Source organism: Hydra vulgaris, chromosome 12 (assembly GCF_038396675.1).
Source record: "Hydra vulgaris chromosome 12, alternate assembly HydraT2T_AEP".
Classification (NCBI taxonomy): domain Eukaryota; kingdom Metazoa; phylum Cnidaria; class Hydrozoa; order Anthoathecata; family Hydridae; genus Hydra; species Hydra vulgaris.
In genome coordinates this window covers 66,810,157-66,824,458 of record NC_088931.1, presented here as the reverse complement: position 1 = coordinate 66,824,458, position 14,302 = coordinate 66,810,157, and the positions used below count along the sequence as shown (strand labels likewise).

The 14,302-nt window shown below is 29.0% G+C and overlaps 1 protein-coding gene across 3 annotated transcripts in view; it reads right to left on the bottom strand.

Annotated features, from left to right (window-relative positions):
• Positions 1–734: 734 nt before the first annotated feature.
• Positions 735–14,302, bottom strand: part of LOC100201588 (vascular endothelial growth factor A) — a 34,165-nt gene continuing 20,597 nt past the window's right edge. The window contains exons 3-9 of one of the 3 annotated variants that reach the window (XM_065814195.1): positions 13,408–13,516; positions 3,912–3,950; positions 3,574–3,612; positions 3,163–3,201; positions 1,236–1,430; positions 952–1,115; positions 735–874 (exon numbers count right to left, since the gene is read on the bottom strand). In XM_065814195.1, coding sequence (XP_065670267.1) covers positions 761–874; positions 952–1,115; positions 1,236–1,430; positions 3,163–3,201; positions 3,574–3,612; positions 3,912–3,950; positions 13,408–13,516 — 699 coding nt within the window. In that variant the 3' untranslated portion in view covers positions 735–760. The remainder of the gene's footprint in view (positions 875–951; positions 1,116–1,235; positions 1,431–3,162; positions 3,202–3,573; positions 3,613–3,911; positions 3,951–13,407; positions 13,517–14,302) is intronic. The other 2 variants (XM_065814196.1, XM_065814198.1) reach the window with 2 other exon arrangements.

Genomic DNA, 14,302 nt, shown 5'->3' with positions numbered 1-14,302 from the left:
CCATTTAGAAACAGAAAAGAATCTATTTTAAGTTTTAATACAGTTACTATTTGTTTAAAGTAAAAGATTGCATAAAATTATCTTTCTGAAATCGAAATAAAGCTTTGATAAGATAAATAAAAAATAAAATAAAAAGTTCGCAACTCAATACACATTCTCAGACTTTTGTTTAACTTATGACAACATTATTTCTTCTGAATTGCAATGCGCAGCTAGACTTTATACAACATTAGCTTGTAGCTTAATTAAGTTGTGATAAGAATTGTTCTAAGTAAACGTAGTGCAGCTACAATCTAAAGGTGCTTTCATATACTTTCAATTGCTAGGTGTTTCCCATATGAGTGTTTGTACTTATAACAAAGTCATATAACAAAGTCATATAACAAAGTTGTCATATAACAAAGTTCCTGAAAATTGCGCTGATTTGATTCTTGTAGCAAAATATCCTCTAATACTAAGTAATAACATTTTTTTCACCAAAATGCAGTAAAATATAAACTATAATACACTAATTTATTTGTAAAAGATTAATTGGCTGCAAAGTTGAGATATGTGTCACTTTAGGCATCTTTTATAGCTTTTTTTATGGTATAAATAACTCTTATGCGCTCTTTTTTACTGGGGTCATACGAGATTGAAATTTTAGAAAACGATAAACTCTTCTTAATTATATTTTAAGAACAAAAGTTAAAAAAATTGTTTCCTTGCCTATATCCCAAAAAAAAAATACCAAGAAAAAAATAATACTTATATATTTGTTTTATTTTTTTGTTTTAATTTTTTTTTCGCACTGACAGGTAATGTCGTTCCAAAAGTTTCCTCCGCTGCAAGATTTGACTTCTTTGCAAGTGCAATCACAGGTAATGTCTGACCACTAAACAAAAGTTAGTTTTGTCAGTAAAAAGATATTTAATCATCGTCATTAAAACTTAGTTTAAAATATTTTCGCACCTGCTGTTTACTGGAACAAGCTTTAGGCTTTGAATTGCATAAGCACTCACAGTTTCCTTCGTCATAGATTTGTTTTGGTGAACAATTCTCTTTCTTTATTTTACACTGACAACCACACGATTCGTCATTAAAGTAGCTAACTCGGTATAAGTAAGGGCGGTTGCCTAAAATAAAAAATCATGAAAAACAAAAACAAATCAAATGTCAGAGAAATCATTTTTTTTATTAACAAATGGTTTAAACTAATAACAAAAAACTTTTTTGTTCAAATTTAATTTTCTAACCATTAGTTGGTACTTTGTAAACGTCAATAAAGAGAGATGAGTTTGTTAATGCGACGCATTCCATTATGTCAGTATTGCAGCAACCACTACACCGGTTGACTTTAATACAAGAAGGAAAGAATATGAAAGAATCAGTTTTCGATTTCGGAATCTCTTCAAACTTTTGCATGAGTTGACACGATGGTGAGTCATTAGCTAAAAAATAGCATAAATATTTAAAATAACATAAATATTTAAAATAACATAAATATTTAAAATAACATAAATATTTGAAATATTTTAACAAGTCGTTATTAGTTATTTCTTATTTTAATTATTTTAATCATGATAGTTTATGTTTAAAAGAAAAAAATGTTTTTGACCCTAAAAAACGATGCAGATTAATCAATATTGCAGATCTGTTTTCATTGCTAAATAAAATTAATTAAAAATTCCCTCATTTGGGGAAACACGCCTTTTTATCGTCTGTTCTTACCGGTAATTTAAAACCACAAATGAAATTTTAAAAGTTAAGTTTAAATTTTTATGATTCTTTAATCATAAAATCCCAAAATATATTTTTCCTTTATGGAAAATTTATTTTATTTGAGCAAGACCAAAACAAAGTTAAACTAAAAGGAATTTATTTGAACTAGAGTTTCATTTTTTAATTTTCCATTTTAAAAATTAATAAAACTAACTTTTTCTTTATTTAAATCAAAGTAAAATTAATACTTAGGATTTTCTAAATCTTTAAAACTTCATAAGGCAATGGCTTTAAAGATCTTTTTTGATCAAATGATTCAAAATGAAAGGTTTGGATCTTTAAATGGTTCTATAAAAAGTGTCAAAAGTATTTGCTGATGACAATTTTTGAGAACGATGCAGCGACAGATATTATTATTGCACTCTTCAGACAGCTTTCCAATTAGTAATGGTATTGACTTAATGGAATCATATGGGTGCTCCATGAACTTACAAATGGTTGGGTTAAGGAGTTACTATACAACTCCATTATTTACGACTTCTTTGAAAAAATAATTTATGAAATAATTAATTTCAAAGTCAAGATTAATATTAAATAGGCAGGATTAATATTAAAATTTTGATTGAAATAATATTTCCAATTCAAAAAATGTTTACATCACATGGAAAAATTTAACTTTTAATAAGTTAAATAAAACTTGAAAACTTGCAAAAAAAAGTCTGGTACATCAAGTTTGGTAACACTCATTTTGACAGATATCTGTTATATTTCATTAGCATAAATAAATAAATAAATATATATATATAAATATATATATATATATATAAATATATATATATATATATATATATATATATATATATATATATATATATATATATATATATATATATATATATATATATATATATACATATATAGTCTTGCATGGAGGTTAATGGGTGGTTTGGGTTAGCAGTCTGTCATTTAAAAAAAAACTTAATTCAAGTTTTTTTTTAAATGACAGACTCTTTAAAACTACGGTTTATGGAAGAGCTTTTCGACTACCATGCAAGAATATTTATATATATATATATATATATATATATATATATATATATATATATATATATATATATATATATATATATATAAACTTAATTAAATTGGGTCAAGGGGATAACTTAAATCATAATTTCAGATTATAATCTCAAGCTATAAAAACCACCGCATTGTAAAATATTTGTTGGACGGAAAAGATTAAGTTTGCCCCATTGTGCGGTGAAATGTGTTTTTCAAAGTTGAGAAAAGTATATTTCTTACTTGGAATTTATTAAGAAAAATTACAAAACGAAAAATGGTTTGATAAAAACAATTGATATCTTTAAATCAAGTTAGATTTAATGCATTAGTTATGGTATAGTTGCAAGCAGCACCAATTTTTGTTTGCCTGCTGGTAAAAAAAAAAAGAAAAAAAGCCACCTGCGTTTAATCCTCCCAACATATAACTCTCTCTTGATTCTAAAATACATTTTAACTTCATAAAATACTCATAAATATAACTTATATATATATAATATAACTCAAAATCATTATTTTAAGCTATAATTTTTTAAGCTATAAAAACCGTCCGTCAAACATACGCTGTAAAAATTGCATTGTAAAATATTTGTTGGGTGGAAAAAATTTAGTTCGCCCACTTGTGCGGTGATTTGTTTTCAAGGCATATTTTGCCATTTTTTTTGCAATTTATTATGAAAAAATACGAAAATAAGCATAGTTGGATAAAAACAATCAACATATTCAAATTAAATTAGACTTAAGGTACAGTTACAAACAGCACCAGTTTTTGTTTGCGTTTTGGTAAACAAAAAAAAAAAAAAAAAAAATCACCTCCGTGTAACCCTGCCATATTATAACTCTCTCTTGGTTCTAAAATACATTTTAACTGTGAAAAATACTTTTCAATGAAACAAAAAATAAAAACCTATTTGAAGTTCATAACGATAAATTGAAAAAAACAAATAAGTAAAAAGAAAATTATAATCATTATATGTTATAAATATTATATAATGATTATATATTATAAAATATTATATTTATAATATAAACAAAACATGCTAAAGACTAAAGTCTTTAGCATATTTTGTTTTTATAATTTCCTTTTTATATATTATACAAATTATATTTAGAAATTATTATGGAAGTTATAGAAACAAAGATTGAATCACCTGGATAATTTGATGCCATCATCATACTCTCAAACGATCCTAAAATACATAATTTGTAAATTTTATTTAATAAAACATAAACTCGTTAACGACCTGTTTTTATAATCACTGCATGGAAAAACAAAGCGCAGAGGACACAAAATGTATCAGAAATTATAAAAACGTTAAAAAAAAACTCAATTTAGTAATTTGGAACACAGTTAGTCACAACCACACTAAAGAGATTTAAGGTGGCGAAAGTTAATAAAACCTATAATAAAATAAATACTTTAGCATAAATAAAGTTTACCCCTGTCTAAGAAAAATTTTTAAAAATTTAAAAATAAAAAAATAATTTTTTTCTAAATTAAAAATTGTTACTTCCACCTGATTTGAAATCAATTTAAAAAAATTTAAAAGACTTTATCATAAATTATACTGGGTAGAGTTCATTTTAGTATTATTTGTAGAAAAGAGAGAGATTCATTTGATTTTTGACAAAAAAAACACGTGTTTTTCATGAACTTTATGTTTTTGGTCAAAAATCAAATGTTTTTCGTCGGGCTCTGGAATCGCTAGATTGAACCTCTGTCTCATCGTCGTAAGGTTGCATCTTTTATATATTTTTTTATATTAAAGCCAGAACCTTGATGATTTTTGCATCAAATAGACTCAACCTCTTTTTAACCATATATAGAAAATACTATATTTAATATGGCTTTTTTATATATTATTCTTGTCTTAAGACCACTACTGATGAAAAAACTTGCCGCGGTACACGTTTTTGAACGTAAGATTTCCTAAGCACCAAAACGCATCTAATTTGAATGAAAATCTCCATTTATATTTAAAAAAAGGATGAGGAATATAATGTAATCTTTTTAACATTCAAACATAATTTTTTAGTTTTCAACGTTTAAAAACTTCAAGGTTAACTTATATAGAAAAAACAGTGTTTTTGAAAGAGTCCATGTGGAAATGGCAATTACAGCCTTACTTCAATTCAAAGCAACTATTTATTTATGTTTTTTTGAAAAAATGGTACTTAGGAATTTTGTTTAGAAATTATGTATATAATGCTTTTATTCCTTCGCGTATCGTTTGTTTTGATTTTTGCGCTAGATTTTTTATTTTATTTCGGTGCCATTTCACGCCAAAATTTCCATATTTATAGACAAGGCGTTTTGTCAATGCAATAACTTTGGATCTAATTAACTTCTAAAGTTGAAAGACCCCTCATTTTTTAAGTCTTTTTAAGCTTTATACAACTATGTTAATCATATATAAAAATATTAAAAAAAAATTCTCTGAAATTATTCAAACTGGGTAGCTAGAACAAGCCCAACTGCATTTACAATACGTTTACAATACGTTTACAATACGTTTTAAGATTTTGTCAAGAAAAGAAAAAAATTCATTTGAAGAACAAGTCTATATCTGATGTTCTATACTGGGAAGAATAAGAGATATAGAGAGGTAGAGAATAAAATCGGTAGTAATGAAATAGCAAACACAATAAGGAGAGACAACCTCATCAGATGCTACCTCTGCAATGTATTGTATACATGATTTCCAATAAAATTTCAAAATAATGAGAAAAGACGTAAAGTAAAAGATCCAGCAAAAGTGTTGCCATTCATTATTTTAGGAATATTAGCAAAATTGCAATAATTTGTAAACAACTGATATTTGTTTGGATTAAAATTTACCAGCAACATAACCCAAGATGTACAGAAGAGTGATTGTACTCGAGATCAGCATTTAAATTATAACATTCCTGTTTTAAGTGACTAATGATCAAATGATATTGAAAATGAAGAGAAATAGTTAAATACTAGTAAACTACCATAACATAAAAAATGAGTTTATGCAATTAACTTGGGTTTCTTGGGTAAAGTAGGAACCTATGATGTTAACAAGTTGCTATTGTCTCAGCGTCAACCCATTAGATTTTTAAATTTTTAAACCAATTAAATGATTTACGGAAAATAAATAGCTTGTTGTGTTGTTGTTATTGTTTTGAATTTTGTCAACAAGTTGCTTTTTTACGAACGATAATACGGTTTCACTATTTATTTATTTTTTAATTCTACGCAACCTAATCCGACGAGACAAATGGCACGTATTTTGATATAATAAAAAAAATAGTAAGACTTAAAAAAATCAAATAAAAAAGTAAAATATTGGTACCTATCAAAACTCGAAGCTGGCGTAGTTGATTAAGACGGTAATTGGTGTGTAATTGGAGTAGGTGATGCAGCAGATGATGAAGCTATGACTGAGCAAGATAGTGTAGGTGTTGTGGAGGCTGCAAAAGATGATGATGGTGGATTAAACGTTTGTGTGGTTGTTGATGCCTTATGATTTATGTTGTTTTTAATTAGTGGAAATAAGCCGAAAACTAATGATTGCATGCAAGCGCGTAAAACATTTACCACTCTCTTAACGGTGAAAAGATTTGGTTATCTAAATTCTTACATTTTGAGTCTTAGTAATACTTAGTAAGAACTTCTTTTCATTATGAGTCTTAGTAATACTTAGTAAGAACTTCTTTTCATTATGAGTCTTAGTAATACTTAGTAAGAACTTCTTTTCACGCTTGTTTGACATGACAATAGACACCTCTATTTAATGGTTGTAGAATATGTGAAGAATGCTCTGGTAGACAAATCAAGATTATATTGTGTTTTTTGCACACTTATACCACTTTCAAATTCATGTGAGTTGAATGCCCATCTAGTACTAAAATATGAGTACCACCAATTTTCTCAGTTTCGGATATAAATACTTCTTTCAGTCATTCAATAAACGTATCGTGCTCCATCCAATCTGATTTTGAAATTGAATATTTGGTGCCAACTGGAAAAAAGTTTATTTTGGCCTTCTATATCACAAATGGTGGTGCAAAATGCCTATTAGCATTAGTATTGTTCCTTTTCGACACACTACAGTTGCTTTACTTTGATCACCCGAAAAACCTTTTTCATCACAATTCCAAATATGCGACCCAGAAGTCATACCAGTCTGTTAATCAGTTATTTCTGGCGTACAAGAAGTGGCTCTGTTAGATGCTAAGTTGTTCGCTTTTCTTGTTGAAACATATTTTGACCATCTCTTCATGAGGGCATAAAACCAGCTTTGCCCGGTTTGCCATATTTGAATAAATGCAATTGATCTTTGCGTTTAAGGTAACCGGTTACAAATTCGAGGGGTTTATTTCTGGCTAAACTATAAGCCCAGTCACCAAGTGATTGGAACGCATGCACAATCATTCTTTTTAATTTGAGAGTACGTTGTTGCACCAGTTCACTATGGGACAAAAGTATACAAATTTTGCACAAAATTATTTGTGATAATTATTTTGTTTGTTTATGCCTGTAAATGTCATTACATAAACCCCATATTGGTTTTCATCAGAATATTTGCAAAATTGGAGACCATGTCTTCAAAATAGTCAAAAAGAGAACCTTCATTTAAATCCATGAAATTTGATTCCTCAGTTGTAGTGTCCCAATCAGCTTCTTGCTCATAATTTTTAAATAATAGGAAATTTTTGACAACTTCTGATACCTGATGTTTAATCCTTTTCATTCTCACATCCAGTTTTGCTGAAGACACTATAGGGCCCAATGAATCTAATGCTCGATTAAATATATCGAGCAAATTACTTTTACAAGAACACTTTCGAGAATGATATCTTCGATTCTGCCTATAGTACTTATTACAAGATTCAGCTGCCTTTTCACCAAAAAATCCAGGTGATAATGGTAGTCTCATAATAATGTTTTTTGAATGACAAAGAATTTTATGAAGAGAGGCAGGCATGTTGAACCATTTATACTTACTAATAAATAAGGAATTTGTATCATGGCAAAAGGACCCAAACTTTTCAAAGTCCAAATGTTCGTGACAAATAAGGGCAGCAAGAATGGTGCTTAAGTTTGGTACAAGTTCATCATCTAGTTCTAAAATTTTAGCGAGATCATGAGGTTTACTGAAAAGTCTCCAACATAAATTACCAGTTGTTGTATTTCCCTGTCCGCCTTGACACGGTCTATCAATTTTGATGTTTAAGAAGTCCTCTACTTTATGTCGAACTCTGGCCATCTCTTCAGCTAAAGCTTTTTTATTTTCCTCACCTTCAACTTGCCATAATTATAACTTTTTTCTGTATGATAATTTAAGCAAGCAATTGAGAGTGTTGATGGTAGCATGCAAAGGCTGGCAACCATAGATAAGGGACGAATCACCTTTTGGTTTAAATTGATCATTATCAAAGTTTAGCAAGTTGTTAAATTGCTTTGGTGTTGATTTACAAATAGGGCAGCTTTTGGAAGCTTTATTGTCAAAAAAAAAATTTAAAATTTTCCCATCAATTAAAGTCAGAAAGAACAATAATGATATATTAACTTGCAACTCTTCTTCAGCATTTTTTTGATATGGAGCCAAGTTTTTGATGTCCTCTTCAATTTGTTGGAAGGTTACCTTAACATGTTCCATTTTTTCTTTAGTAAATTCCAGAGACAAGGGGCGCATAAATCAAAAAGTTTGAGGAGTAGGATTTTTCCATAAAATTTCTCTATCTAACTTACTTCTTAGCTGTAATGGTGTCATGGTACTGTAAATAATGAGTGATCATCTATTACAGAACCAGATGATGACGCCGGTGATATTCAATTTGACCAGTTGATCCATCAGCACCGTATGTGAAGATCGTTTCAGCATCAATAAAACTTTTATTTACCTTCTTCATATAATTCACAAATTGATCTTCTTCTAATAGTACAATCCTCGAAATTGTGTTACAAGATAGTGATTTTATTGAAGTTGACGCTTTCACATCAGATGATTGGATTTCATCTGGACGACATTTCTTCTTTGTTTGAGAGACTTCAAAATATGTTGGAAGGATGTTGGCATTTCTACTTTTCATTTCAACTCGTAAATTTTGGTATGTATTTTTTGATAATGAATTATCAATTGAAAGATTTAATGCCTCATCTGGCGTCATCTTTATTGGTTTCTGTGTACTGATTTTACTAAGAAGCTCCTCTGCATTATCAATATTACCGATGGCTATCTTAATCAATTGTTTCAGGAATTTACATCCTTTTCTATGTGATGCTGTTTGAACAGCTTTTAGTAATACATAAATTCAGTCTTCAGAATCTTTGGCTATTTGAGTTACTGCCTGATTTTGCACAATTCTTCTAATGATTTTGATGGTCGTCTTCTTTTTCTTAATTGTAATGTTTGGCATGGTTGATCAAAATACTCAAGAGAGATCACAAATTGTTCAAAGTAAGTGGGATGATGGCGCATTAGATTTGTAGAATCATAATTCCTTAATTTCCAATGTCGTGAGAAATTACTTTTAAGATTATTCAAATCTTCTTTTAGTGCTGTAATTCCACTTTCAGTTATTTTTTTATTGTAAAATGATTCAATCTATGTAATGCATTTTGAAAAACTGATTTCGAAATTTTCTTTAAATAACAATTTTCCAAACTCAAATTTCAACAAACCGATTGCTGCCGTATTTTCACTATTTTTGGTCATCATTAATGACTTATGAAATGCGCAATAAAAATTAATTATATGATCCTTTAATAAAATCGGTTTTCATTTTTCATTTTTTTTTTTTAATTAATAAATATCAATTTCGATAAACTACAATATCAATACAGTAAGAGGTATAAGTTCGTTTAGCTACAAATTTCTATAATCCCTAGTTAATAAAAAATCATATCTAAATTGAAAATTAAAAAATTGTGATTTTTGATTTTTGTGATCAATTTTTATTATTTTATTCCCATAATGCAGTTGTTGATTTTTGAGTGTCGAGACTGGAACACTATGTTTGAATGCAGCTTTATTCAACGACGTATTATTTTCTTTCACATCACTTAATGCGGCTAGTATATCAACTTCCTTGTGCGCTTTTGTTTTTTTAGTTGAGATTTTGAAGTGAGTGAGTTGAGTTGAATTAAGTGAGTAAGGATTGTATTGAGAAATAACATAATAATTGATTTTTAATAAGTAAGTGATGATTGTATTGACATATAACATAATAATTAGTTTTTAGTTAAACAATCAGATAATGATAGGCGCTTAGTCACTTGCGAAAAACTAAACTAATTAATCGTGTGCGCGGTTTTATCAGAAAGAAGAGTTTTTTTTACTTTTTTGTTTTTTTTATTTAATTTTTTGTTCTAGCTGCATAAAAATTGTACTATCAAAATAGAAATAAAATTTCCAACAAGAATGTACTAAAATTATTTATATATTAGTTTCGCTTCAAATGCTATTTTGTTCCCAACGATAAGAAATATAAATAAAATGTTGACTCCCCGTTAAAGCTGTAAAAACACGAAAAAAATGGAAATATGAGTTGTAGAGAATATTTTACTTGAAATATGAGTTGTAGAGAATATTTTACTTGAAATATGAGTTGTAGAGAATATTTTACTTGAAATATGAGTTGTAGAGAATATTTTACTTGAAATATGAGTTGTAGAGAATATTTTACTTGCAATATGAGTTGTAGAGAATATTTTACTCACAAACAATTTATTATCATAAAAATAACTACACAAACTCGACAAATTCGAAACTTGTGTTTCACGAAACCGTGTGTGACTTCATTTCGTGATCATACATAAACTACACTTAAACACTCTCTGATAAGTAGTGCAATCCTGTAACTTTTTGGAAATCTTTACTAATGTATAAAATGTTGATTAAAAAAAAAAAGTAAACTCCTAAAACTTATATTTTCGAGGAATTAAACTTTATTTATATAGTAACTAAAATTTGCATTTTTCTGTTCCATGCGTGCTTCCGTTTCAAACTCAATTTATTCTTTGATAAAATTACTAAAGTATACAATTCTTAGTTACAAAATATTTATATAGATTAGAATTAAATGAGAGTAAATTTGAGATTACCAGTTTTTTTATTATGAAAATAACAGAAACAACATATAGGAGTTTCCGTGCGTAATTTTTTCTGAAATGCCTTAATCGCAACGATAATTTCAGACTTCAGCAAAGTTTTCGGATTTTTATTGCAACTACGATGTTAAGTTTATGGCTTTAACACTATTTAGTAGTAGAATGCAGCAGTGGCGTCGCTGAGGTTGGTTTCACTCAGTGCGGTAAACTTTTGGTGTCACCCTTCTAGACTAACCTGTTAGTGAAACTAAAATAATGAAACTAGAAATTTCTAAAATTCTTTAAACTTACAGGTTAAGTTGCATAATACAATGTGCAACATATTTTGTATGTATATATATTATAATATTATATTATGCATAATATAATGTAATGTGCAAGTAACATATTTAATACTGTTACAATATTACTTTAAGTAATTGTTTTTAATTAACATAATATTTAAAAAAGTAAAAGTAATAAAACTATTTAATGCCCCATTCATGCTGACAATAAAAAGCGTTTTATATTTAAAGTATTTGTAATTGTTATATAGTCAGGTCAGGATATCCTGCTACTGGTAACATCTAACTCAGAACAACCTTTTCATGTCCTGCTGCCTTGTAGGATACGCTTTTTTAGGCAAAGGCTAGGAAAAGTCGTCTCTGACTTAACACACCCCTTACCTTGGGCTCTTGGTTGAGTAAAAGCTTTTTCATCTACTAGGCTGGCTTAGATATATTTATAATTAATTGTTTCCAGTTTAGGATGTTGAATACCTTTTGAACTTATGGATTTAATGCATGGGTTTTGCTTGCATTTATGTTTTTATAACTAGGCAACTCACTCTATTATCTCCAAATGAGGGTACAGGTCTAAAACTCAGTTTTATGGTTCTGAGGCCAGCTAGAAGTCAGGTTCTGAGAACTCTGTGGTAGCTCTTAAAGGGGCTGATTCCATAAACAGCTGTAAAATATGAGAACACTATCAGTACCATGTTGTGCATGGATGGAGTCCCTGTTCGTACTATTGGTGTGCATTGTTGAGGTCACATTTGGAGCCCTTTGTTACAGCTTAGGGTTTATTAATAGTAATGAGGCAGTTGTTTGGACTATTATATAGTGTACTGGATACTATCTGTGCTTTGAGTCAAGTTCTTTAACCAATTTAAAAAATGACAAGTATCAATAACAATTAAACACAAAAAACCATTGCCATCACCAAGTTGTCTAAATCTATCATTCACTAATATTCGTGATCTTCGAATTAAATTTTCTTCTGCTGAGTCTTATCTCTTTTAAGTTCACCAGACCTACTTGCTCTTTGCGAGACTAATTTGAGTTAAGCTGTTTCATATTTTGATCTTAATGTTGATGGTTATCTTCATTTACTTCGTAAAGACTCCAATAGTCACATGCTTTGCCTGGACATTTACATTCGTAAGAATTCACCAATTTGACGGGAAACTAGGTTTGAATCCACAGACTGTTCTGTTATGTTCTTTTGTTTAGCACCACTTTACTTTATCACCTTTCTCTTTATTCTATATCGCTCTCCTTAATCTCAAGGTGGCAATCTTTTTGATGTTATTTCTAATTAAACTGACCAAGCTCTTTCTCTTTATCCTTCAGCCGTATCTTTGTTGTTAGTGACTTTAATGCCCATGGCTTGGATCAAGTGTCAGTGATACTGCAGATACTAAGGCTTACAACTTTTGCCTTTCTCAATCTCTAACAAAAATAGTCAACATTCTAACTCGTTTTCCAGACAATTCAAATCATTCAACTTTTTTATTCGACTTATATCTTGTTTCTGATCCTAGTCAGTGCTCAGTTTTTTTCACATTCACCCTTAGGTGCTTCTAATCACGATTTGATCTCTTTAAAACTATTATCTCATTCTTTTTCATCATCAGAATGCCCCTATCAGTGCACCTCTTACAGCTATCTTAAAGACAAGCCTCACTCTTTTCCGTGGTTTTCCTCTCATTGTGCTTTCTCTTCCACTAACTTCGAATTTTGATAGTGATTGTTTGCAGCTATGTTAAAAGTAAAGATGCTAAAAAAAAAACCTCGATTCTGTCATTATATCATCTGAGGACTTAATAAAAAAAGTTCTAAATAAGATTACAACTTTTGAAATTTTTATTTTATTTAAGCTTCTAAGTTTTTAATATCTATTGAGTTATCATCATAGTTACATAAAGTTAGATTAATAAAGAATAATAGATAAAAAACTTTGTTGCTACTAGCCCTTTTGCAACTCGCCTCGGTATTCCGTATATGCTTAAGTTTTTTTATGAAGAGGTATTTTTATTTATGTTTTAATAATGCTGGACCACAATTGGTTTTTTTCACTTCTTTATCTTCATTAGATCTTTTTTAGTAATTTAAAAATAGTCATTTTGTTGAGTAAAAATGTATACAATATATTGGGGGTGAGGGAGAGGGCTCACTTCTCCATCTTTTATAAGGTCTTTTATATAAAAAATCTAAAAAGATATGCATAGCGCTTATTAGGCTTTTTTCAAAATAAAATCAGCACACGCATTTGAAAACATTTTAAAGAAAAATATTATAGCTTACTTTTTGGCGGCTCGATATCAAACTCTTCTATAAATTGTGCAAATGATTTAATACGGTTTAGTTTTTGAATTATCCGCTTCGATATCTCGATATCTCGATACCTCGATATCTACAGTTAATCGAATTAGTTTATTAAAAAAAAAATTTAAAATTATAGTTACTATTATTAATTAAAAAATTATAATAAGAAATAAGTTCATGATTGTCATTTTCGTGAAAAGGACGAATTCGTTACTTTACCAACCAAACTTTAACCTTTACCCCTCCTGTGTCTTACAGGGTAAATTACTCCACTGCCTTGTCATGCAAGACATGCTTTTTAATCAACTCTTTAGTATTGTTTCGCAAGACATTCTTATGGACCATAATATTTTGGTCATTATTTTGAATGTAAATAAAAGGATATTAAAAACAAGGATCGGTAAATTTAAAAATGGCTGGTCCTAGTAAACGATTGAAATTTACAACTTCAGAAGTAATTTCTCAGTTAGAAATCAGTGATGATTGTTTTGACTCTGATTTAGATTTAAATGACAGTGATTGTATCCTGAGCGATGTTGATGATTTATCTGAAGAAGACAGTGACTATGGTGATGATAATTCGAATGAAATCGTAGATAACATTGAATCAACTGATAATGACACTAATGAAAACAAAGTAGTTGATCAATCAGCTGATCAAGTAGCTGTTCAAAACTTTCTAAATACTTGGGTGATATCACAACGCCAACTAAAACAGCTCCCATTTACAGTACAAAGTACAGGAATTCAATTATCTTCAAATAATATGCTAAATTCAGTTTGTGGATTTTTTGAATTTTTTTTTACACCAGCAGTTATCGAAACTATTACAAAGGAAACTAATCGCTATGCAGCAGAAAAACTGTTTGGCAAA